General features: G+C 50.7%; 7 protein-coding genes across 7 annotated transcripts; 5 read left to right on the plus strand and 2 right to left on the minus strand.

The window, feature by feature from the left end:
* The first annotated feature begins 105 nt into the window (after nucleotides 1-105).
* On the plus strand, nucleotides 106-3,428 carry BDR25DRAFT_40573 (ARM repeat-containing protein). Its single transcript, XM_033698528.1, has 3 exons — nucleotides 106-364; nucleotides 433-3,063; nucleotides 3,118-3,428. The coding sequence occupies exons 1-3, from the start codon at nucleotides 263-265 to the stop codon at nucleotides 3,220-3,222; spliced, it is 2,838 nt and encodes a 945-aa protein (XP_033546730.1). The 5' UTR covers nucleotides 106-262; the 3' UTR covers nucleotides 3,223-3,428.
* Nucleotides 3,429-7,209: 3,781 nt separating this feature from the next.
* BDR25DRAFT_227852 (uncharacterized protein) lies at nucleotides 7,210-9,097 on the plus strand (the record flags this gene model as incomplete). The annotated part of the gene is made up of 5 exons (XM_033685261.1): nucleotides 7,210-7,319; nucleotides 7,379-7,684; nucleotides 7,738-7,983; nucleotides 8,041-8,077; nucleotides 8,129-9,097. The coding sequence occupies 5 exons, from the start codon at nucleotides 7,210-7,212 to the stop codon at nucleotides 9,095-9,097; spliced, it is 1,668 nt and encodes a 555-aa protein (XP_033546731.1).
* Nucleotides 9,098-12,802: 3,705 nt separating this feature from the next.
* Nucleotides 12,803-14,122, plus strand: BDR25DRAFT_263315 (ubiquitinyl hydrolase). Its single transcript, XM_033686813.1, has 4 exons — nucleotides 12,803-12,869; nucleotides 12,925-13,260; nucleotides 13,337-13,467; nucleotides 13,519-14,122. The coding sequence occupies exons 1-4, from the start codon at nucleotides 12,834-12,836 to the stop codon at nucleotides 13,958-13,960; spliced, it is 945 nt and encodes a 314-aa protein (XP_033546732.1). The 5' UTR covers nucleotides 12,803-12,833; the 3' UTR covers nucleotides 13,961-14,122.
* Nucleotides 14,123-15,607: 1,485 nt separating this feature from the next.
* BDR25DRAFT_227734 (uncharacterized protein) lies at nucleotides 15,608-18,058 on the minus strand (the record flags this gene model as incomplete). The annotated part of the gene is made up of 3 exons (XM_033685256.1): nucleotides 15,608-16,384; nucleotides 16,466-17,395; nucleotides 17,558-18,058. Coding segments are annotated over 3 exons (2,208 nt in total), but the record flags the coding sequence as incomplete, so codon positions are not given.
* A 65-nt stretch (nucleotides 18,059-18,123) lies between these two features.
* On the plus strand, nucleotides 18,124-19,585 carry BDR25DRAFT_356163 (uncharacterized protein; the record flags this gene model as incomplete). The annotated part of the gene is made up of 4 exons (XM_033695584.1): nucleotides 18,124-18,143; nucleotides 18,179-18,924; nucleotides 18,955-19,417; nucleotides 19,447-19,585. 4 exons carry the CDS (start codon nucleotides 18,124-18,126, stop codon nucleotides 19,583-19,585), a joined length of 1,368 nt encoding a protein of 455 aa, XP_033546734.1.
* A 349-nt stretch (nucleotides 19,586-19,934) lies between these two features.
* Nucleotides 19,935-20,744, minus strand: BDR25DRAFT_356164 (uncharacterized protein; the record flags this gene model as incomplete). Its single annotated transcript, XM_033695585.1, has 5 exons — nucleotides 19,935-20,000; nucleotides 20,045-20,214; nucleotides 20,264-20,340; nucleotides 20,537-20,659; nucleotides 20,692-20,744. 5 exons carry the CDS (start codon nucleotides 20,742-20,744, stop codon nucleotides 19,935-19,937), a joined length of 489 nt encoding a protein of 162 aa, XP_033546735.1.
* Nucleotides 20,745-22,624: 1,880 nt separating this feature from the next.
* On the plus strand, nucleotides 22,625-23,995 carry BDR25DRAFT_315113 (uncharacterized protein; the record flags this gene model as incomplete). Its single annotated transcript, XM_033691498.1, has 1 exon — nucleotides 22,625-23,995. One exon carries the CDS (start codon nucleotides 22,625-22,627, stop codon nucleotides 23,993-23,995), a length of 1,371 nt encoding a protein of 456 aa, XP_033546736.1.
* Between the last annotated feature and the right edge of the window lie 201 nt (nucleotides 23,996-24,196).

Below are 24,196 nucleotides of genomic sequence, written 5' to 3' on the forward strand. Positions count from 1 at the left end.
GTGGACCGACTACCCGAGCTGGTACGTAACCTTCGCCATCACCAATTCCTCCTATCGAGGCTCTGGCTGCCCCCCAGACTAACAATGAAGCGAACCAGCAAATCCAGTGCACGCCATCTCACGGGCACGCCTTCCTCGCTACTTGTAGCCCTTCTGGCGCTGTCTGTGGCTCTCCGCGACCGCCTCCTGCCAGAAAAACATCCCCGTGGGCACCTCGTCCCGCTCGTCCTTCCCCGCATCAATCCTTCTCCCGCAATCCAACATGGCGTGGCAGCCGCAAGAGGAGCCCCTGAGGCAGCTGGCCCAGTATCTGAAGGACTCGTTGAGTGGGCACGACCATGCCCTGCAGAAGAATGCCGAAATTGTCCGTCAACCCTCTACCCCGCCACAGTTTTTGTCGCGAGGCCGTGCGCTGACCTCTGTTCGGTGTAGATGCTCAAGCAAGCAAAGGCCTCGCCTGACATCGACAAGTATCTTGCCTATGTCTTCTCAAATAGCCAGCCTCCTCCCGTGGTCAACATGGACCCCGAAGGATACCAGCTAGCGAGGGCTTCCGCAGCCATCATGCTCAAAAATGACATTAAAGCTTCATTCAAAACCATGCCTGACTCAGACATATCCTATATCAGATCCATAATTCTTGTTGGGCTCCAGGATCCAAGCTCCCAGATTCGGAACTATGCAGGGAACGTCATCACCGAGCTCGTGCGACAAGGCGGCATCATGAACTGGCCCCAGGTCTTCTCCGAGCTCATCGCCCTTATCAGCAATGCGAATGGGAATGTGCCACCCCAAACCCAGCAAGGTGCTATGGGTGCCTTGCTGAAGATCTGCGAAGACAATAAGCGTGCCCTGGACAAAGACCACAACGGCCAGCGACCGTTGAGCTTTATATTCCCCAAGCTCCTCGAGTTTACCGCAAGCCCCATTGCCAAGGTGCGCTCTGATGCACTTGCCAGCATCAATCTCTTCATTCCAGAATCTCCCCCGGCAGTCTCGTCGAACCTGGATGCCTTGCTGCAGCAACTCTTCCGGCTCGCTGGAGACCCGAGCGATGATGTCCGGAAACACGTCTGCCGCTCCTTTGTTCATATCACCGACGTCGCTCCCCCAAAAATCGTACCTCACATGGCCGGTTTGGTGGACTACATGGTAACACAGCAGCGCAACACTGATAATGCCGAACTTGCTCTTGACGCGGCCGAGTTCTGGTTATGCGTTGGCGAAGACGAGAAGATGCGAGAGTGCCTCGGGCCGTACCTTCCGAAAGTCGTACCTGTCTTGCTGGAGAGCATGGTCTACAGCGAAGACGACATATTCAGGTTAGAAGGAGAGAAAGAGGACGCGGAGTTGGAGGACCGAGAGGAAGACATTAAGCCGGCGTTTGCCACAAGCAAAGCCGGACGGCTCACCACTAACACAAACGGGGAGAATAATTTGAGCGGCAATGGTGCAGCTGGGTCCTCTAGAGGTGGGTACGAAGAGGATGATCTGAGCGATGGAGAAATCGACGACTTTGAAGACGACGATTCTATTGACAACCCCGAAGAACAATGGAATTTGCGGAAATGTTCAGCAGCAGCGCTCGATGTGCTGGCGTCGGTCTTCCATGGGCCAGTATTTACCGTAACCCTACCGTACCTGGAGGAGAATCTCAGCCATGCGGAATGGCCCAAGAGAGAAGCAGCTGTTCTCGCTCTTGGTGCCATTGCCGATGGATGTATGGCTGAAGTAGAGCCTCACCTCCCGATGCTCACCAGGTACCTCATCACGCTTCTCCAGGACCCTGAACCTGTTGTACGCCAAATCACGTGTTGGTCCCTTGGCCGGTACTCTGGATGGGCCTCACACCTGGATGCAGCAGGCAAACAGGAGCATTTTGTGCCTATGATGGATGGCATCCTGAAGCGAATGCTTGACAACAACAAGCGTGTCCAAGAGGCGGCAGCCTCCGCTTTCGCAAACCTGGAGGAGAAAGCCAATACCGAACTCAAGGCATACTGCCCTGTTATCGTGCGCCAATTCGTTGAGTGCTTCATAAAATACAAAGATCGGAACATGTTCATTCTATACGACTGCGTTCAGACGCTTGCCGAGCATGTTGGGTCAGCACTTCAGAGACAAGATTTAGTGCAGATCCTTATGCCCGCCCTTATTGCACGCTGGAACAAGGTCGCAAATGAATCAAGGGAAATGTTTCCCTTGCTTGAATGCCTGTCCTATGTCGCCACCGCCCTCGGCCAATTCTTCAGCCAGTATGCGCAGGCTATTTTCCTAAGATGTATATCCATCATTCACGGAAACCTGGAGGCTTCTCAGCTCGCGCGAAATGATAGTACCGTGGAAACCCCTGACAAAGACTTCTTGGTTACCAGCCTTGATCTACTCAGTGCGATTATCCAAGCTCTCGATATGAGGGAAAGTGCTGCCTTAGTTGCAAGCCCGCAGTACAAGTTTTTCCCCTTGCTACAATTCTGCATGCTAGACGTCAACAACGACGTACGACAATCTGCATACGCCCTTCTTGGAGACTGTGCCATTTATGTCTTCGATCAACTAGGCCCGAATCTCCCGGGAATCCTGGAGGTGCTAATCAAGCAGCTAGAGCTCAACCAAGTACTTCTCGATGGTGAAGAGACGGGCTATTCCGTTATCAACAACGCCTGCTGGTCTGTGGGGGAGATCGCGATGAGGCACGGGGAAGGCATGCAACCCTACGTGGAGAGGTTGCTCCAGAAACTGGCAACGATTCTCTTCGATGAACGGGTACCGGAATCCCTGAACGAAAACGCAGCTATCGCTCTTGGGAGACTTGGGATGGGTTGTGCTCAATATCTTGCACCTCATCTCGCCCAAATCGCTCCTCCGTTCTTGAAAGCAATGAAAAACGTGATGTGGACCGACGAAAAGGGGCATGCTCTTACTGGGTTTATGCAGGTTATCCTCGCAAACCCATCGGCGATGGAGGAAAGTCTCCTGGAATTCTTCAACGAGATGTCTCAGGCAGACCGGAACCTTGTGACGGGACCCGACGAACAAAAATTCCGCCCGACGTTTCAGCTAGTGAGTATACTAATTCTCAATGCCCTCTGGGGAAGTAACTAAAATGGTCAACAGGTTATCCAGCAGTACAAGAGCATGATCGGCGACAACTTCGAACCCTTTCTTCAGAATCTACCGCCTCAGCATCTGGCAAATTTCCGCGATCTGTACGGTGTCTGAACACGTTTCTATTCTTTCGCTTGGAGTGGCAGGCGTTGGGTTTGCCGGTGGCTATGGCTACCATGCGATGAAATGAGGGACGGGTATATGAGTCTTCGGTCCCCGGTTAAGGTAACGGGAACTTGTTAGTGAGGGTGCGCAACTGAGCATGTAGGGTGAGGGCAGGTTTCTGGCATCTATAGACATTTCAGCGAGTCACATTCGGCGGAGTCCCCTTCGGGACGTATCCTTCTCTCTCGGACTTGGTTATTGCGAAGCGTTTCTTCATCGACATTTCTAGGCGTTTCTGTAGCTCGCACACAAACATCCATAGCAGTAGATAGCTCTCATCTCCAAACGGACATGATGTTCCCCCGTTATTACTTCTTCGCGTACGCTGGGCGGGGTTCGGGTGCATATGCAGAGGGAGCTTCAAGACGTTCGGCAACGCAATGGCTTTTTTGGGACTAGGATGTCGCAGCGGCAAGCAAGCCTCCGCAGCGGTTCAGTGTTTAATTTACTGCACGTTTTCCCACATTTATTGATAAGAGGGGTTGAGTAAAGCCGGGGGGTTTTCGGGTTGAGTCGGCAACCCGAAGCGCAGTGCCAGCGTCCCGGGGTGACGGCCGGTTTGCAGGCGTTGGCACTGTTTAACCATGTTCCAGACCACGAGGAGGACAAGGGCATCCTATAAATACAACGGCAATCTGCCCACCAACCTGGGAACGTCCACTCAGCTCGTCCAGGATCGATGTCGAATAGGCATCTGCGGGGGTCGTTGCGTGATGGCCCCATAGCATGGCGGGTATTGAGAAATGGAGGTGTGCAGCGGCTCGTGAGGAAGCAGAGTCCGACAATTCACCCATGACCGTGGTGCTTCAAGCGTGCAGCACTGTTGATCATGGTGGAGATGATACCGTGAAGAAGGAAAGAGTTACCAGGACGGTCGTAGCCATATCACTAACTGTTGCTAATTTCAACCACAGAGCCGCCTCGTTTCATGGAGCGAGCCCTGGCCAAGACGCTTCTACTGTCTTTCGACCCTTGGCCAGCTGGGCAAAGAAATGGAGAAGATCGGAGGGGTTTGGCAAGCGCGTGGCCCGTGAGCATGTGGCATGAGGAATGGTCGCGGGGACAGGTCTCAATGTGTCATATAGGATTGGGTGATGGTCGGCCATCTAAGTTTGTTCGGTGCCTGTCGAGGAATGGTCGCCTGTTGTTGCTTTCCTGGCGGCACTGTTCCATTTGTCCATGCTGTCGGAACCGCATTCTTGTGATTAGGTTCTTATTTTAAGTAAGTTTTTTGGCTTCGAAGTGGGGCTAGGGCTATTCGTTTGGAGATTTTATTGCAGAACAACGTGTGGCTTGCAGGAAGACGGGCGTTGTGATTGTGGGCAACGTTCAATTCACTGCGATGCCGGCTTGGCAGCGGTCTTGTATCTTGCGGCGCCGTAAGCAGAAGCAAGATCCGGAGCAGAATGGGAGAGGTGCTTGTGCTGACCCTGGCCGGTCTCCCCAGACCGAGCAAGGGCACCTTGTGTTACGTTCGCACTGGTCTCAAGCTTAAAAGAGTTTATCTCTATTTATAGAGTAGGCTTGCATCTTGGCCTAACCTCACCTCCACGCTGGTGTGATTCGCGAAGCCTGTCCCTGCGTGGCTCCCTTCATTGCGCCCGACGAACCACCAGCTAATAACATACAAAATTTCTGTCGCTTGCACCTGCTTTCTCGCAGCCGTGATGCCACCTGGAAAAAGATGCCTCGGCCACCGTTCTGCTGCTCATTGGCCTCACTTTGGCGTCGACCTTCGTACCTCGTGTCTTTTGCTGTTCCCATCGCGTCCTGGCAGCAAAACGTCGTCATTGTCAGCCTTACAGCGGCCGGCGGACCGAGAAGCATCCATCAATCGTCGCACAATTGCCATCACCATCTGGTTCCTACAGCTAACAGCGGCTCCTTGAGTCCTGCACCACAGCAGGCACGCAGCAGGACGCACACTGTGGTCAGTCCACCCTGGCGGCTTCGCTAAATTACCGCTTCTGCTGCAACAGCCCAGAGGGCCAATTTTACCTGCAACGATATTTGCAATAGGTGCAGGTAGCGGCGGATGGGGGATTATTGGTTCATTCAGCAGCCCATTTATCCAGGCTCAGCGTCACTGCTGGCGGTGTCCGTTGGCAAGTCTATCAGTTTTCGCGAGCCGCCAAAGGTACGCGGTTCTTCAGCTATTTCAGCTATTTCAGCTATCCATTGTCACCCACCGCTGCCGTCGACATCGTCACATAAAACCACTTCGGGCACTCGTCGCGATGAGCGCAATCAAAAGGGACGGCGAGAAAGGCGGACGGGCCTCTTTTGTCTTGTCTGGTGACTTTTAACTGGCGACAAGTGCAGCGGAGGGCGCAGTGGGCGACCTATTTTTGGCACAGTGAGAGATATTGAACCCTGGTCCCGCCAGCCTTTAGCGATCTCTTGTGCCTCGCATCAGCATCGTCCGCGGCACCCGTCCGGCGAGCAGCCATGATTTGCTGGCCCCGGACGCGACTTCATCAAGGTGAATTGCTTGCGCTGCAACTCTTGTGCTTCCAGCGGGCGGCTCTCCCAATGAGGCAGCCTGGGCACGACAACTCTGTGACTGTGTATTGAGATGTGAGACCTGAGGCTGACCGGAGCGTGGCATCGCGTCACTCGGGCGTGCTGGGAGGAGTCGCTATCTTATGATCACACAATTCTGCCTCCTCTGGCGCCGCTGCTGCGACTGGTCGATCGTGGTCCGCACGGCCCGTGGTGTTGGTGGTTCGCTCGGCCGGCGTCGGGTCACTAAACAAGCCGTTTTACGCCTCCACCCACTTCTGCTCGCATGCAGGCCCTCGAATTAGGGGCTTTCTCTCCTTCGCTCCCTCTCGGAATGCAGCAAGCTGTGGCGGCTCATGGGCTCTGGCTCATGCATGCCGCACGCCCAAACGTCCATCCGACAGGGGTCTCAGTCGAGGGGCCTCCCGCTCTCTGCCATGCCGACCCTCAGCGTCTGCATCAAAATTGAAAGGCCACTCTCCTTGGACCCCGAAGGGCGACAAGAACAAAGGTGAGCTCTGATACCCCTGGACTCGCGCTTCCGGCCTTCCTGGCTTCGTCCGGCGCTCTTCTGCCCGCGGTCAATAAAACCGATGAGACACCTTACTCGCAAGGGACAGGTGGGAGACATTGTGCTGGAGCCTGGGCAGGTGCTCGAGGCTCGAAATGGAGGGTCCATGGCCCTGGAAAGAGCTTGATCCCCACGGGAGTTACACCGGGGGCTATGTCATACGAGCCCAGAGCCAAATGGCCCTGCTATGTGAATCAATCACTCTATCGCTGTAGCTCCCGCAACGCCTGCTCCTCCCTGCTAGCTCCCTCCCATCTCGCCGTGTCTACCGGCTGCCACACACACACAGTCCACCTCCCTCCACCTTTTCAGGGCTGCTATTTGTGGGCACCTACCCCCATGACACGCCTTTCACAGGCCCTTCCCTGACGTCTGCGACTGCACAGAAGCACAAGTCACTTTGCTTCCATGCCGCCCATATCCCTCCCTCTCCAACCTTTATACTCACAGCCTCGTCCGAATCCTGCATAGATTCCTGCAGGGGGACGTTCCATACACTCTTTTCCACAATCCCGCCTGTCACTCGTTCCGCACACTGACTGTTTCCCGGAAGGGGTTGACAGTTTCTGCATTCCAATATCCATTCAGCCCTACAGTGTAATCTCCCTCAAGTGCAGCTGCGCTATATAATATCAAACATCCAACTCCAGCTCGAAACGACTCCGCCCTTTTAGTCATCGTTTCTCACATCCCAACCATCTGCCCTTTGTCAACGTCCCAAGAGATCTGCAGGCGGCAGTTACTCAACCCCTCGCCAACCTCAAACTTCCCTATTCATCTGGGACGGCTCCAACTACTGCTCAACAACACTATCTCGTTCTACTCCCGCAGTTCTTTAAGGGATTAAATTACCAACTTATCGAATGGCTGGACCCGGTGGTGGCCCATCGAGGCGCAGCCATACTAAGTCCCGAAAGGGATGCAAGACTTGCAAAAAGAGGCACATTCGTTGCGATGAGACATTTCCGCAATGGTGAGTTCAAAACAATGAATTAAGTGAACGGGGAATTCCAGTCACTGACCCGTGATCAGTCGAAATTGCACAAAACATCAGGTCCGGTGTGACTACATGGACAGTCCAACTGCAATGGTGCCAGAATCGCCCAAGTCTCCGCAGCAACCCAATCTTCTCTGGACGCCTGAGATTGATGCAACGATCGAGCTCTGGAGACAGACGAATGAGTTCCCATTTCCCGAATTAAGAGTGCTTCCGCAACCGCAATGGCGAGCCTTCTCCAAGACCGACCTCCGTTTGATCCACCACTTGTCCTCAATCTCAAACGAGATGTTTAGGAACAGGACGTCAAGACTCACCATCTGGACAGACCTGATGCCAAAGTAAGCTTTCGTGGTGTCGGCCTTCGATTCGTATTCGGCTGTTTTGTGATGAGCTTATCTGACAATTCCAGGTTTCTAAGCATCGCCGCGACACATTCATTTGTGATGCACTCTATTCTCGCGTTCTCTGCATCTCACCTTGCGTGGATATCACAGTCAAGCGAAACGCGAAATCTCGCATTCCACCACGGCGGCGTTGCACTCAAGGGATTGCATGAAGGGATTGCCAACTTCACAAAAGCTAATTCAGATGCCGTGCTTGCATCTTCTCTACTGCTTGCATGGCAAGCTACAGATTGGTAAGAACATGTTTTCACGATTGACCGAGAACCGGGGCACTGACGAGAGCCCGACAGGCGGGGATGGGCGTCTCTTGTGACAGGGACAAAGACTGTAAGTCTGATCACGCGGTCCCAGAAATATACTTGACTAATATCCTCGAAGGTAATCCAAGCGATGCAGCCATGGCGACATGAGTCTTTGTTCGCCGAGTACATCGCTGAGCACAGTCCGATGCCAAACAAAAGCTTCATGAATCCGATTGGATCCCCCGTCTCACCAGATGCGCGAAGGGAGCATCTTGGCATCATCTCAGATATCCATGCCTCTTTACAGCGACTTCAGCCGTACCTCAGTCGATATGACCAGGAAGGCAAGTGGGTTGATCAGCTTCGAGGCTACATAGAACGCCTAAGAGCATCCGGCCCACCACAAACCGCCGAAGAACAGTTCAGCCAGCTCTACGCGCTCCGAAAATGGCTATTTTGGGTACCAATTTCTCTCCTCGCGGCGAAGCGAGGTGATGTGACCGTTTTGGTTGTTCTTGGTCACTTCTACGCTACCGCACTGGCTCTAGAGCCTATGTTCCGAGATATTGGGTCCGTCTTTTGCGCCAATCTTGCACTCCAACCGTTGGAAGAGATTGTTGCGATCGTTCAGGGCTACCAGGACCAGAGATATGACCAGCGGACGCAAGCAGTATCGTATCTGATCCAGTTCCCTAGTGACATTGCATCTTCATACAAGTCACGAAGGGAGTGGGCCCGACAACAAGCCGGAGAAGCCTCCCCTGTTCAACAACCTCCTTATGGTCTGGAGACTGTCAACCTGGATCTTGAGAATCAAATAGCGCAGTACAGCTATAGCCAGAGCCTGAGTCCGGCCTTTGCTCCGTCGCCGCTGAACTTTATGCCTACCGGTCTGGTGTCTGGACAAACATCACCTTACCTCGAGGTACCCCGCACGACGGTCGAGACGTATGTTGGGAGTAGCTATGCATCCCCGCTGGTGTCACCCGCAACAGTACCACCACCTTATTCGGTAACATTGCCGGAAGAGAATGTATTCAGTTTTGGTATGCCTCCTATGGGATACCCCAGCGGGTTCGTGGCCACTCCTACAGTCTGGACGTAACGAGAAAATGAGGCTGAACGATCCAGGAACAACACATTGACACCTCAGCCATCACCTAACGCTGTAGTCGACAAGGGCAAGGCCGGCCAGATTCCAACCAGTATCTGAACAAAAAGAAAGAACCGAGTTCCTCACACGCTTCAATAAAAGTCGCCATTTCCGAAATGTTACATTGCTTTGGACAAGGTCTTGGTGCAGAAAGTGAACAGATATCATATCACTCTCTCTCGATCCCCAAAACGCAACGTTCGAACACGCGATCACCCTTAACTTGCTCCGTCGCCACCGTCACGAGATCACGACCATAACCCATATCAATTCGCTTCTTGCATTCCGATTCGACCCCGAGCGACGCCCTTCGTCCACATTTCCGTTAGCACACTTTTTCTCTCTGCTCTCCCACACGTTTGTGGACAGGAATATTTTTGGCCTTGCTTTTTCCAGTCGTTGGCTTGCTGCAGCCACTTTTGACAGGTTGCACCATGCGGCTGGAGCATTAGCCGGAGCAAGGCATCCACAACCAAAACGCAACCCAGCAGCCTCTCAAACATACCAAGAAAACTGGATGCGGCTTGTCCACACGGTCTCATGTTTTATTTTTATGCAAGGTTATTTCGGAGTTGGAGTGGATGACTGGGCGGCACCGATTGCACCACAGCGAGCCCTTCCTTTTCAGCCACAGTATAGTGTTATTGGAGGGATTTTCTGGCGAGGGATGAAGGAATTTATTCATCGTTCATGATTGCATAGTTTGGGCGCTGGTGGCTGCTTTTGGTAGCGTTGCAGCGTATGGTAGTTTGCATACTTTTCAATACAGACAGACAGAGAGCGAAAAGCGGGCACATGCACGCATCGTCCTGCCAAAGATACAGTTCCCCTTTGGATATGTTCCACGTTTTCCAACCTCAAGTGGTTCAATTTTAGAAGCGGAGCTGAAAAATAGGGTCGTCAATTTGGATGGATTGGGGTCCTAGCGGGTGGAGGTCTGGTGCGGAGGCACAGTTTTTGGGAACTGGAACGTGGCGTTTGGAACAGGACTGAGAGGTGCAAGTGTTTGGAACAGTTTCCTCCCCCAGCTGCCTCTCCGTGCTGCGGACGGACACACACTTGGATTTGGCTCTTCGAATTAAGGTTATCTGTTTCTGGAATGGCGTGGTCAGGCCCCTGTCGGGTTCGCATGTCACCCTGGCTTTTAAGTTCTCGAGTGCGGGTCCCTGTCAGTCGTTTGTTGTCTCGTCTGCCTGCCCTGCCGAACGGACGGGATTTTGCCTTCCAATAGCCGCACGCGTAGGTGCTGAAAATACCAACCTATCATTTCGAGAGAATGCTTTATCCGACTTCGCTCCGCACCCCGGCCTTTCAATTCTATCAGTCACACATCTGCTGTACCTTTCCAACCGCTCTGCATGCCTGCCTGCTGCTGTCGTTGTTCGTTCTGCACATGACTGGCAGAGCATGGCAGGGTACGGTAGCAAAGCGAAACCGTCATTCCTGACACCTCCACAACCTTCAAGACCTCCAAGGACCCTGAACCCAGCCAGGAGCGACAGGCGGTCGGTAACGTTAAAACTTCCCGTCCAGCGAGATTGTTATCTCGTCGCTCAACTCAATTTTCCACGCTAAAGTTTCCCAAATAAGCTTCCTCAACTCCACTCCAATCACGCACAGATGTTGTGCGGCTAACCTGAGATGTCCGCCAGGCCCACTGGTCGTCGTTACGCTAAGTCTAAATTAGAAGTGATTTAGAATCACGTGCGGTGGTCGCATTCCTTTCCTAACGAGCTTAGCATGCGGAAGGATCTGAGCCACCCCCGCTCTTGCATGCCATTCCAGGGACTGATTGATTTCACACGTCGGAGTTGAAGTAGGTTGCACTGCCACAATCTGCGTGTGAAGACTGGAAACCGGTGAGCTGTTGCGGGTGGGGTTAATTCGCCTGCAGGCATCATCAAAGATGGCTGTGCAACCTATGTGGAAATTAAAGTCTTTGGGGTAAGAGAGGAGATAAAAAAGGCAAGAAACGGGAGAACTTGTTTTTGCTCGTCCTGCTCCTAGTTCCTCCAGGCTTTACGGAGAGCTTTTCCTCTGTAGTATCTTCTGTCGCAGGTTGATCCAGAACTAAGGGCATGCAACCTTGGTACTGGGAGGTTTGACATTCCTGAGACCCTGGGGTCTGTTCTCTCGCACATGTCAGCGTTGATCCTGGGTCAGCATCGGAGACTCCGATATGAAACATATTTTTCGCTTTTACCTCCGTTCGATTTTGGAGTGCTTACCACGCCATCTGGACTCTGATATTCTCACCTTGTTTGGGGACATTCCTGGAAGCCACGCAACAGCTGCGAAATCCAGGTTGTGGGCATGGCCCACGATGCCTTGTCTTTCTTTCCCCTTAGCGCACCTAGCGCGACCATCATGCCATGCAACTGAGCGAGCGAGCGATGATTCACTGTTTGGTGTCTTCTTTGCATTTGTTCGCTCGTCTTCGGCCCGATGCCTATTTCGCTAAGCTCCTGTGGTTCCCGAATGGTCCGAGAGTCTGAAGCTCGCTTATCCTTGTCAAAGCTTTAGTGGGTCAGGCGGAAAGGTTCCTTGAGGGCGGATCAGGTGTGTCAGGACCGAGTTCATTCGGAATGATTTGCTGGTTTGGGTTATTGGGTTGGTTGCAAGTGCAAAAGCAAACGCGAGGCGAGGTCAACACTATTGCTCAGTCATCGCGACGATGGATTGACATTACTGCCTAAAGGGGCTGCTTGTTCTTTCTACGATCTGATTCATTCAGATTTTCATATTCGGGAGCCGTTGCCGCCACCCCAGTCCCTTGGATCAATCCGTTGATACAGCTTTTTCCCCTGACTTTCAGGCTTCTACTTTCGATGATGAGGACGATCCTTACCTCACTCGGGAGGTCTCACGTATGGCCAGTTTTGATCAGGGGTTTCATGAAGCTCTGAGTCTCGGAAGATATCCCCTGGAAGGACTCTGCGCCAGACGGACGATTTGGGACCTGGTCGGGCAGGGGTTGTTGGGACGAGAAGTAGGTACCTAAGTGTAAGTGAATGCTGCCGAGGTTGAGAGAATCGAAAACGGTGGTGTTGATAGAGTAGCGGGTAGGAGAGTGTTACAATCATGGGTTGCAGAAACAAACCTCCGGTTAGACTTTAGATTTCTTAGCTGATAGCTATAGCTTTCACTCTACAAATGCGGCTCTGTGAAACATTTTGATTGATTAGATGCAGGGACGACGATAACGAAGCAAAACATTGCGAAAAGACCGAGGCATTCATGTGATACTTTAATACTAAATCCGAAATTATTTTCTGCCATATTCAAAGCAGGTTCCAGCCTACCAACAATTCTAGCAACTCTTGAATGCAACCATATCACCTCGTGTTTATCTCAACTTGTGCATCCTATCTGTCTTCAGCCCTTGACCCCAATCTTTTCGCCGCTCAAGCCTGGGTCACATATATACGGCTTGAGCATGAAACACTTCTATAGATGTGATTGAGCCTTATGCAAGATCTCTCCACACAACCACGCGGCGGAACGAGATCTTGCATCATGCTCGTATTCCCAGAATTTGTGAAAGGAGACAGATGGAATATTCCGATCGGAAAAGTTCCGATCGCACAGACCAAGTGGCTCGGACCAACGTTCTCCGGCCCTTCAGGTAGCTAAGTTTTCCATGACCTCACAAACACTCCACGATATCCCGAATCCGCCGCATACAGCCATGTCTGGAGGGTGGAACACGATTGAGAGTGATGCAGTAAGTTCCTTCTAGGCTTGGATCTTCCTCCCAGGTGCTAATCGCATGGACGCAGGGAGTCTTCACCTACTTAATCGAGAAGCTTGGCGTCAAAGATGTCCAGTTCGAAGAGCTAATGACGCTTGAGCCCGACGAGCTGAGGCAGGCGGGGCAGATATATGGCGTTATATTCCTCTTCAAGTACCCGACGGGGGAGACACGGTCTGATACGCCACAGGATGGGGCCTTTGACTTCAGCGCCGCAGAGGAGCTGTTTTTCGCTGCACAAACTATACAGAACGCTTGTGGAACGCAGGCTCTATTGTCGGTACTCTTAAATAAAGATGGGGAAGTAGATATTGGTAAAGACCTGAGAGAGTTCAAGGAATTCACTAAAGAGTTTCCTGCCGAGGTGAATATCATTTCACACCTGCTTCTGCAGACGTATTACTTTGTGATGAACAGAGCTGATATCAGTCTACTTCCAGTTCCGAGGCGAAACCCTATCAAATTCAGATCTTATCCGGGAAGTCCACAATTCCTTCGCCAAGTCGTCTCCCTTCATCGACGAGACACAACGAGCTGCAACTGAGGAAGACGATGTCTATCATTTCATCGCGTACATATTCCCCGGTTCCCTATGCCAATATATTCCCTAACGTAGTCACAGCTACACCTCCATAAAGAACAAACTCTACGAACTCGATGGCCTTCAGCCGGCACCCATCTCCCATGGTGCCTGCACCGTCTCCGAATTCCCCGACAAAATCATTCCCGTCCTCCAACGACGGATCGAGCGATACCCCGCTACGGAAATCCGATTCAATTTATTAGCATGTGTCCAAGATCTTCGCATTCGTGCACGGGAAATGGGAGATGTGGAAGCATTGGAGGCCGAAGAACAGAAGCGCACAGAATGGCAGTGGGAAAATTCACTGCGGAGACATAATTTTGTTGGGTTTGTTGGAGAGCTATTGAAGGGGGTGGTTAAGGATAAGTTGGCGCAGGGTGGGGATGCGTACGAGAAGTGGGTGGAGGAGGCGAAGGGGAAGACGAAGAAGAGAATGGAGGAGAGGAAGAAGCAGGGTTCAACTGGGGATGATATCGATTAAGATGGTTTGCGTCTCAATGTTGTGGCATTCCTAGCTATTGCGTTGAGGGCAAACGGCTTCTGGAATTGGATGAGGCAACTCTAAAACGATGGTGGCGGTCTGGCTCGGCGGGTAGGCTCTCACATTGCCCCAGGCACTAGGTTGAACGCAATCAATCTTCACCCCAAATTGAATCGTCCTAACCCTTTCACAGCCCGAAGACATAGGCGAGATGACTAAATCTAGCAGGCCATTTCCAAAGTCCACCTTGCCACCTCCTCAGGCCTACAATTTGTCCCAGCTCTTCAATCCTGCCTAACTCCATTGCATTACGTCCCTCACCGCCTCTTCCTCTATGACCTCATTGCCTCCATCCTGCTCCCATTACACACTAGCTCGACCTAGAACTATAACAAGGCTAATACAGACATCGCACAACAGCCAGAAGTGAATTGCCTCCTAGTCCCCCGACTCCAAGCATGGTATGCTGTGTGCTCGAAACACCCCGCGTATCGATCTCTACCGTGGTACGTTTCCGTTTCCAGGAATCCGGACACCACGACTGGCTAGATTCCCTCGAATCCCGATAACCCTAGTCTTGGCCTATCACGTCGTTGAAGGACGCTTCTGGGCAGGATCGAGCTTAACGCTGAGTTAAGATTGATAGATGGAGGCGAATGGGAGAATGGACCCCTCCCCTCGGAACCATGTCCTTGATGCCTAGTCGGTTAGTTTGCCGAGATCAGATCCTACACTGTTTCTGTTTTGTTCTGCTCTAATGGATCTGAGGGATTCAGATGGGCTGCCAGGGATAGGATGACAATCCTACGCGGGAAGGCGCTTGTGGACCGTGCCTGTTGTGCCTAGTCTGTCTGCCCGAGGAATTGGGATTCCGGATTGGGAACGCGTGGGTGGAGGGCTGTGTGCACAGCATATCGTAAGGCGAATTTTCGTTATGTTCACCCCTGGAGGATCTTTACGTTGTGTTGTAGCGTGGCATGGACCGTGGTACCATGGGGGTGTAGTGTGTGTGGTGTGTAAACCGCGCGTTAATATTCCCACTAACCGAGCCAGCTGCACAGGTTGAATGATCAATCCTTCGCTCTCAGTCAGCTCAGCAGTATCACCAATCAACTGCCATCCTTTCTCGCCCAATGCCCTTTCTCAGGCTAGTCGATTTCAGTCAATAGAACACAGGCGAAGCTTACGGACACACAACACACCCGCATCCAACAGTCAGCATGTGTGCCTGCAGGTGAAGGCACTTCCTGAAACTAGCGCTAACCGCCGCTTAATTACAATCAATTTATTTACTGTAATATCCAATACTGTACTGCATGCAGTGGACTAGGAAGCTATGTAGGTATCGAGGCTGTGCAAAACGTGGCATGCCAATCTATGTGATGCGATAGTCGTGAATCCGTCGTTATTGGGATGGGGGCGTTGACATCATTAAATAGGATGGTTAGGCGAGACAAGAAATTTCCAAACCAACTGTTCATATCTGGTAAAGCACACACACAGATACACACACAATTTACGGTGTAAGGTAGACGGCTTTTGTTCCCAATAAACTCCTTGTCATGGGTAATGTAGTTTCGAATTTTCTGAGAAGGATTATCCAGAGGTCCGGGGTCGGGAAAATTGGGCGTTCCACGGATTGTTCTTTCATGAGCTACTCTGGACCACCGATTCTGATACTATTGGCTGTTCTGATGGCGTCTCTGGTGGCTGTGGCTTTTTTGGGACTGACGTAGGCTCACACTTGGGTTCGTCATGGATGGACAAGGGCCCTGTCCATGATGGTGAAGATGAGGCTGAGGAGGATTGGGAAGCCATAAAAGATTGAGAATGTGGAGACATGGTCGACGTTGACAGGGACTGGAGTGGCGACGACAATGCTGAGGATAAGGAAGCAGCAGACAGCGATCGTGATGGTATATCGCTGTTTGGAGAGGCAGATGTGGTTGCGGATGGTTTGTTGGATGCTGGCTCCGACCTCGATAGGCTGGCTTCTACGATTTCCCCGGTTATGTGTGTGCTTTCAACCACCGGTGTCGTTTCTAAGGATATTACCTCTGAAGACACCAGTTGCACAGAGGGAAGAACAGCTGCTGAAGGTGTCTCCTCAACACGGAGTGTGATCGTGGTCGAGATGATAGAAGTTGCCGTTAAGGTAGCTGTGGTTGTAGCAACAATAGAAGAAATAGGATCTGGAGAATAGTCCTCGTGAAATGTGCTAAGAATAATTGGTGGTAGGGTTTGTACGGCTAGGCTTGGACCCACGTGCATCGCAAGGAACACTACGAAGGCACTGAGGATGACGATCACTATGTTCCGCCGGTCCCGGGCGAGAAGCACCAGGTAATTTCTCAGAAGAGTACTAATAGGAACGTCGTCCATGGAGGAAGGCCGACGTGAAGGAGCTCGAGGTCTTCCTCGGGACTGACTTCGATATTGGTAGTTAAATTGGGTGTGGCGGTCAGTTCCATGAGTTCTCTCAGGGACGATAGGTTGCTCGTGGACTAGGGGATGTTCAAAATTTATGGGTTTCGATCTCTCATTCTTAAGCTTCTCCTCCAGCAGACGAACCCTCTCAGAGACTGCGTTAGCCTCAGCAAGAATTTGAGCCTCGAATTCGAGTCGAATCGACTCCTTCACTTCCTCAATCTTCTCCTTCAATGTCTCGTTGAGCTCCCTTTTCTCTGCTGCTTCTTTATCAATTGTCCCTTGTCGTGAAAGCTCTTCCTCCTCAATCTTTTTCTGTCGCTCGGCTTCTTCGACTCGTCTCTTCTCCTCTGCATCAGCCTCGAGTTTCTTCATGCGAGCCGCTTCTTCCTCCACACGCCTCATGACTTCAGCTTCGTACATCCGCTTCTCATTTTCTGCTCGTTGTCTCTCTTCAGCCTGCTTTTCTAAAAGTTTCCTCATATCTTCAGGGATCCAAGGTGAAATCTCGACATCACATCGCTCCATTTCGCTCCATGCTGCAGACCAAGCTCCGGCCCGCATGAGCCCATTTGCTGCATAAATTTTGAGATCCCATCTTTTCGTGCCTGTGCCAATCCCATTTCCTGGTCGCTTCACCTGACGGTGACAATCGATGCATACGCTGGCATTGTCTGATTCAGGTGTGGGGTATTTCCATCCCGGTTCATCATCGCCAGTGACAGTGCCTCCACTCATACTGGTCTCTCTCCCACTCCTACCCTCCATTACACTTCCTCTATCTTCCTCCTCGTCTCCTTTCTCTTCTGCACCCTCCCCAGGTCCAATAAAGTGACCGCATTTCAGCAGCCGGGGTGTCTTTAAATCTAAACTCTCCAGTATTCTTTCTTCCAATAAATCGTACTCCTCTCTTGGATGGGGTATCAGGAGCCCACGCCGCATCAATACAATGTCTTTCAGCTTCTCCTCAAGAAGCTTGTAGTTTTCCACCAGCCAGTCGGGCATGACCTTAATCATCAGCTTGTAAGGGTAGGGTATCTGCATTGGAAGGATCGTGATATGCAACAAAACGAGAGGATAGTGCTGCTGGGGTGTTTGCGATGGCTTAGGACTCTGTGCGTCCCTATGAATGCTTGCTCGTTGTGAACCAGATCTTCGGGATCCCGATACTGAGGTGGGAGTCTCAGATCTACCACTCTTGCTTGGTGTTGCAAGCTTGTATACTCCTTTCAGTCGGTCCCGCGGACTTTCGAAGTGCGCGAGGGGAGGCGGAGATGACATCTGCATAGCACGGACCGACGACGAGTTACGGAACAGCGGTCGTTCTTTCCGAGGCGTGTTCCGTGAGTTGACGCCATGGCCAGTGGGTGGAATCGGTTTGGAGGATATCGAGAGTTCCGATGGCAGCGACGAGATGAGACTGGCGCGGCGCGATGTCCCCGCTGAGAGAATCGAAGGGCGCGAAGTGTACGAGCTGCGGTATGACACGAGTTCTTGGTGCTCAATACTCTCAATGGGTTCGTCGGCTCCAGGGAATGTTTCTGAATTGAATGACGTATCGCCGTCGTACACCTCGGATGGCGATGACGTTCCCTGGTCTTCAGAGTCTTCGAAAATAGAAAATGGAGTCACGCCAGGCGGAGGCGAGTGGTGGATAGTAGTCATTACGATGTTTGTCGCTTATGCGACGAGCAAGACAAGTGTGTTACTCGACAATCAGATCGTGAAACGAGCCAATGAAGTATCACTTAGCAGTGTGACACTGGTAGTAATTGTTGGGACTCTATTAAGTGCAACTTCGTGTGTTGGTGCAAGTTTTGGCGCCTGGGGTGGGTGTGCTGAGACTTTGTTGATATTGTTCGGAAAATTAGAAGTTCCAGCCTCGTTGCAGGGGGTAACCAAAGTGAACGCCAACATCACCCGGCAAGCTCGCGCCTCACCGTGCATATTGCCACGTTCATTTCAAGCACCATTCGTTATAGAGCTAGTCGTAGACGCGCTGCCGAGCGCTAGATTATTCCTCGAACCTGGTTATGAGCTGTCCCAATTTAACACCATTTGCGTTGTCCTTCATGACGGTTATCAAGAAATTATCGGCAGGTATAGTGATGTTCGCTATGATAAGCTCATGCTTTCGTCATGCCTTTCTCTGCTAACTAAAAGTGAGTACTCATCTATTCGTCGTAAGAAAGACCAAAGTATATTCTTACGACAAACTGCAGTCACCGCTCGTACTGAGCTACTTAGCTCAATATGCCAAGAATTTAAACAGGATACTTTAGAAACTAGGCCTACCATTCCTAGCTCTATATCGACTTTTCGAGCGGAGAGACCTTCTGTCTGGACTGTGGACTTCGATCAGCACGTCATCTTCCTCGACCAACTGGAGTTTCATGCTATTCACCTATTCTGCATCCCTCAGGCTCAGCCCACGCTTTTCCGTACATCTCGTCGATATAGACCAGTAGACTTACCAGTCTGGAAACCTTCTCATACCACAGTATCACATACCTCGATCCCCCTAACTGCTATTCCTGGTCAATTGTTTGACCTGGTTTACTGACTAGTATCGGATTATGATTCCAAGTGGCGTGCTCCTGGCTTCGCTTCTAGCGAGAGCGAGAGCGGCTTCACTCTTAACTTTAAAACGCAAGTTATTGGTCCGAATGAGTGCGTCAAATATATGGGAATGCTAAATATCAAGCTTGACGGTTCTCTGGTTCAACCTCGTGAGCCGGCGAACCTCCTACGCTGGAGGATATGGCCCATACCGCCAGTTGTGCCCACAGTCGGCCTCGGAAACACCCAAGTACTTTTCACGGAGCATATTGAACAAGCATACAGGCTTGTTCAAGAGCATTTTATGGAGGTAGTTGGGCAAACATACCCACTCAGCAGTCAGTTCTGGACACTATCTATGTCGTTTCATCAATCCGCCATATCCAAATCTTCAAGAAAACTCATAACACTATTGAATGCACACCATTACGTAGCTTTTGTGACAGATTCGGTGCGCTATATCAAACTACTGTTTTCTGGATCCTCAACACTATATACAGTGATGCATATCCGCTTTTTACTCGCATGCACAAACTGCCAACTGAACTTCAAGAAATAATCCTTAGCTATGCTGGCGAAGGTGAAATCAATCGTGCTGTTTACGCTAGCATTCTCGGGGTTGATGTGCCTTTCACGTGACTACAGTTCGTTACATTAGAGTACCACATAGTTTAGTAATTTCCATAGCTAGTATATAACTTTATAATTTAAGTGTTTAATTCTTCTACAAATAGTTCTTCTAGCTTTACTGATAAATAAAACACTAGTTTCCTTTTGTAAACATTATAGTTATATAAATGCCTTTAAATTACTTTGTTTTATCTATTCTTTATATCCTACTGTTACTGTAACGATTCGCTTGAATCGTTCCATTCAAAGTTACCTGGCGAACCTTATATCCGAAGGTTCCTCGTATCTGCTCCGGCCCTGCCCTGCCCCCTGCTGTACCCCTATTCCCCCAAGTATTTAGTCGCACCTCTCCCCTTAGCTAGCTCGGTAGTTTTCTGATATCCTTCGCACAAGGCCTATAGGTGTCAATGGCATTCCCAGATTTCTGAGTCCCCACGCACTCCCGTATACCTCTGAGTGGATTCATACCGCATTCGGACCCGTGGTCTTGCTCGTGCCGTTACAGTTACGACCACTGGTTGGGCCAGAGGAACATGCCGAGCCTCCAACCCCACGGAGGAAGGACGGGCCGATGCCGGTAGGGCACGACCCACGGAGGTCACGTGGTGCTCCAGGGCAGGTATAGTGCGATCGCAAGGCTTGGCGGGTGGTCGCAGAGTTGTTCTACAACCACCCACCCTTAGAAACCTGCGCCCAGCGTGGTCACGGGTACAGTGTGGTCGCAAGGCTTAGCGGGTGGTCGCTGGCTTAGACTGCGATCACTCCTAAGAACCTGCGACCACCACAACTATATAGTCTTAACCTCCCTCCACTGTTTAGAAGGTTGTGGTTATTCTTATCTTTAAGGCACAGCCTTAGGTATAGCAATATATCTAATATCCTTTCTAACACAAAGCGTGCAGAAGACTCTTTTCTATTTGCGGAGAGACTAAAGCTAATTAGTCATCTTACCCTCTCTACCTTACTCTTTCTTTATCGACCTCCTCCCTCGCCCAACTTCCTGCTGGATCGTACGGAGGACTGTACACCCTCCTTGCACTGTCATAAGTCAGAGAAGTATCACGCGACTCTCCTATCTCGTCCCTATATCCTACACCTCTCCCTTCCCTAAAGACCCCGTTACCGTCTGAAGACACCTAGCAACAGGACAGTCAAGGTAAGATATCATAACACCTACTGCTTGCTTAAAGGTGTTATTAGTAGTGTTTTCTTTTTAAAGGTTTAGTTTGTAGTACTTTAAAGTACGGTTTTTATTCTACAGTAGGTATATACTTTTTTCATTGCTAGTTATTTGTTGCTGGCTATTTCTTGCCACGAAGTCCTGCTGCAGTTCTTAGAGATTGCATGTACGGTCTGTCGCTGTCCTTGCTGTTTGTCTGCCTCCCCCTCTCTATCGCCGCAAAGACTCTACCATGACCCACCGCAGCCTCCCGCACCGCTTACAGCTATTCACCTACTTACTCCTATAGATGATAACCTCTAGGATAAGGATCTCCTTGCTGCTGTTACAGATACCTTAACTGTTTGCTAGCATAACTACCAGCACAACCGCTAGTTCCGCTTCTTCAACTGGCGCTTAACTATAATGCGCTGGTGCCTAGAAGTATTAGCCAGAGATTAGCTAGCAGCGTTAGGAAAGACATGAAGCAAACTACAGCAACTTGCGGCAAAGTGCAGTAAATTGTAGCAAACTGCGATAAACTGCAGTAGATTACAGAAACGTGCAGCAAACAATAGTACACATTAGTTGTGTTGCAAGCTCTATCTAGCTTGTTAATAACGCTACCCCTGAGCTAGCTAGGTGTAGCAGTATAAAACCTAGTTCTGTAGTAAGGACACATTTTTCTTCACTAAATTTAACAATATTTCTACTTTTCGCTCCCTGGCCCTCAGGGCTAGCAAATGAGCTGGTGTTTAGCTAGAGATTAGCTAGTAGCGTTAGGAAAGGCATAAAGCAAACTACAGCAAAATACAGCAAAATACAGCAACTAGCAGTAACTGACGGCAAATTGCAGCAAATTGTAGCAAACTGCAATTGCCAATGCACGAGCAGCCCGCATGCGGTCTGCTGCGATTTAGTAACAGGGGGAATGCTCGATATTTTGAGGATGGGCGAGACGAAGGCCGGAATCATGTTTACAGCGTCATAGACTCCTGGGTGTTTCTCCAGGTTTCCAGTGCCGTCGCGGGATGTTCACATGAGATCCAGGACTTCTGTTTAGCAGAGGTAGCTGGTAGTTTTATTCCAATCATGAAAGCTAATGACCATGCTAAGGCGTGTTGAACGGCGACAGCATCTCGGGGCTGGACTATCAGGTGCAATACAATAAAGGTTGGATTATCGGCTCCAGTGATATGGTAGGCCATGGTGGTGCCATTTTAGAAGTGTGAATTTTCTCTACGGGTTCGACATGTCAACTTCCTGCAATTACCGCCACCCGACGGAGAACTCGCAAACCCATCCTCTCTTGCTATTGTACAATCATCCTACACTCAGGATTTGATTTACTATTCCGTATCACCCCGAAAGGATCAAAGAGGATGTAGGACTATTTTCATAGAATGTTAAGATAGATCAAGGAAGACTAACCGAGCAGTACTTACAACTGTCACCACATGCTCCCAGTGACGAACTCAGGTTGCCACGGCGTCACCGCCGCAAACATTCACAGCACCGCCAAACCCACCCAAACAGTTTCTCTGCTCCCAGAAACTATGTTACTGTTCTTTTTCAAAACGATACTGCGAACTTTTTCTTCGCTCACAGATAAAAACCCTAAACTGTCTGTAACTTCTCCTCTGTAGCAACCTTATATCTGGGGTCTTCAGTAACCAATTCAACAGCTACTGTCTGTCACCGACTTCTCTCTTGCCGTTTCTCTCAGCCTAATCTCTCCCGCAGCAACCTCAGCAGCCTCCCTAACGAATACTGACTACGAACCTTCATCACGACCCCCTTGTCAAAGACTTCCCGGCCCATTTCGCTACATACAGTCTCAGACTCCTTCTCTCATTGTAGTACGCACACTTCGCATCGAAGCCAACAACATGCCATCAAAGAATGCAAATAACAACGGCGCTGATAAAAGTGAAGGATCTCCCTCAAAAGCAGCCGGCAAAGCCCCCAAGAATAAGACCACTATGAAGAAAAGGACTCCAGTCAAACCTCGTGTTCATAGGGTGATTTCTTGTAACCCGAAGCCCACCAAGCAGAAGGTCTCGAAAACTAAATCAAAACAACGCAAGACATCTAAGAAGCAGGCTCTGGAGAGAAAGCAAACAGATCCAGCCATTGAACCCCAGCAACCAAATCCCAGTGAGATTGACCTTGGCTCATTCAACCGAGAACCAAACAAGGCCACTTCTATTTTTGGTATTCAGTCTCAAGAGTCAGTTTGTTTGTCTGCCGTGACTGAAGACGTGTCTGATTCAGATCCTCTCGCCGCTCATCTGTTCCATGACACATACGAGCAACCTCGGGTTAGTTCAGCACTAGATCCCACCACTGACGATCGATCTGCCCAAGGCTTCATTGGTAACATCGGGTGGGACATCCGCGAGATCTTCGACTATCTTAATACTGAAATTCCGCATACCGAGCTGCCCCAGATGGAGGCCGAGGAGAACTATAACGCCACTTCCCAGGAAAGCCTCATGTTCACCGCCCGACACCTCTTCCAACTATATATCTACGCTTACCACCAGAAACAATGGAACATTTGTGACCTCATCTCAGACATCTGGATCCGTACCTTCCAGGAGAAAGATGCGGACGAAAACCGTAAGATGTGGAAGAAAAACAAGTTCCCCTACCACACCAACGATGAGGCAAGAGCTTCAATTCCAGAGCCGACCAACGACAATGGCTACCTATATCTCCACCATAAGGTCGTGCAATTTAATAACAACGCCATCAACGAACTCTACGCCCACACCATGGAGAAATGCGGCGCCCGAATGGTCTGGGCGGATGCAATGGCACTCTGTGGAGGGGAGGTGGAGGAGATCTTCGAGGAGGAGGGATTGGGCAGCTGGCACCAGGGTCTTATGCGTGAGGTCATGAAAACGGCTTTGAGGCTCGTTCGTGTGCGCCGCACACTGAAAATTGAGCAGAAACACCCGGAGGCCTGGTGCAAGCGGTACCATGAACATGAGAAGCACGGCAGGGAGTGCTACCGCGTTTTGGCAAGGGAGGGTAGAGCCCTCCGGGAGGAGATTCTAGGGCAGAAACTGGTTAAGAAGAGGGGAGGGAGGGGAGGGAAGAGGAAGGAAGAGGAGGAATTCAGGGGACTCTGGAGTGCCAACCTATTCCCTAAGATGGTCAGGTCCAATGGCCCGGAGGGCGGGGTGGGTAAGAAGGCCTCTGCCGAGAGTGAAAAGAGCGGGGAGTGGGGAGAAAAGAGAGGGGTAGAGAGGTAGTAGTGTGGGAAGGGAGGAGGAGTAGTACTTACTGACAGTAGCAATAATGACCCAGATCTCTTATAGAACGACAGACTTGAGGTGTTTGCCGTGACGTGATGTCTATAGCGCCTTCATCAGACCCGATATGCATTTTTAGTTTGGAAGGTCCCCTTCCAGACGCTTACTGGGCTTTTGCTACCGTGGAACATCTCTTCTATC

Source organism: Lindgomyces ingoldianus (assembly GCF_010093535.1).
Source record: "Lindgomyces ingoldianus strain ATCC 200398 unplaced genomic scaffold BDR25scaffold_19, whole genome shotgun sequence".
In the NCBI taxonomy this organism is placed as follows: domain Eukaryota; kingdom Fungi; phylum Ascomycota; class Dothideomycetes; order Pleosporales; family Lindgomycetaceae; genus Lindgomyces; species Lindgomyces ingoldianus.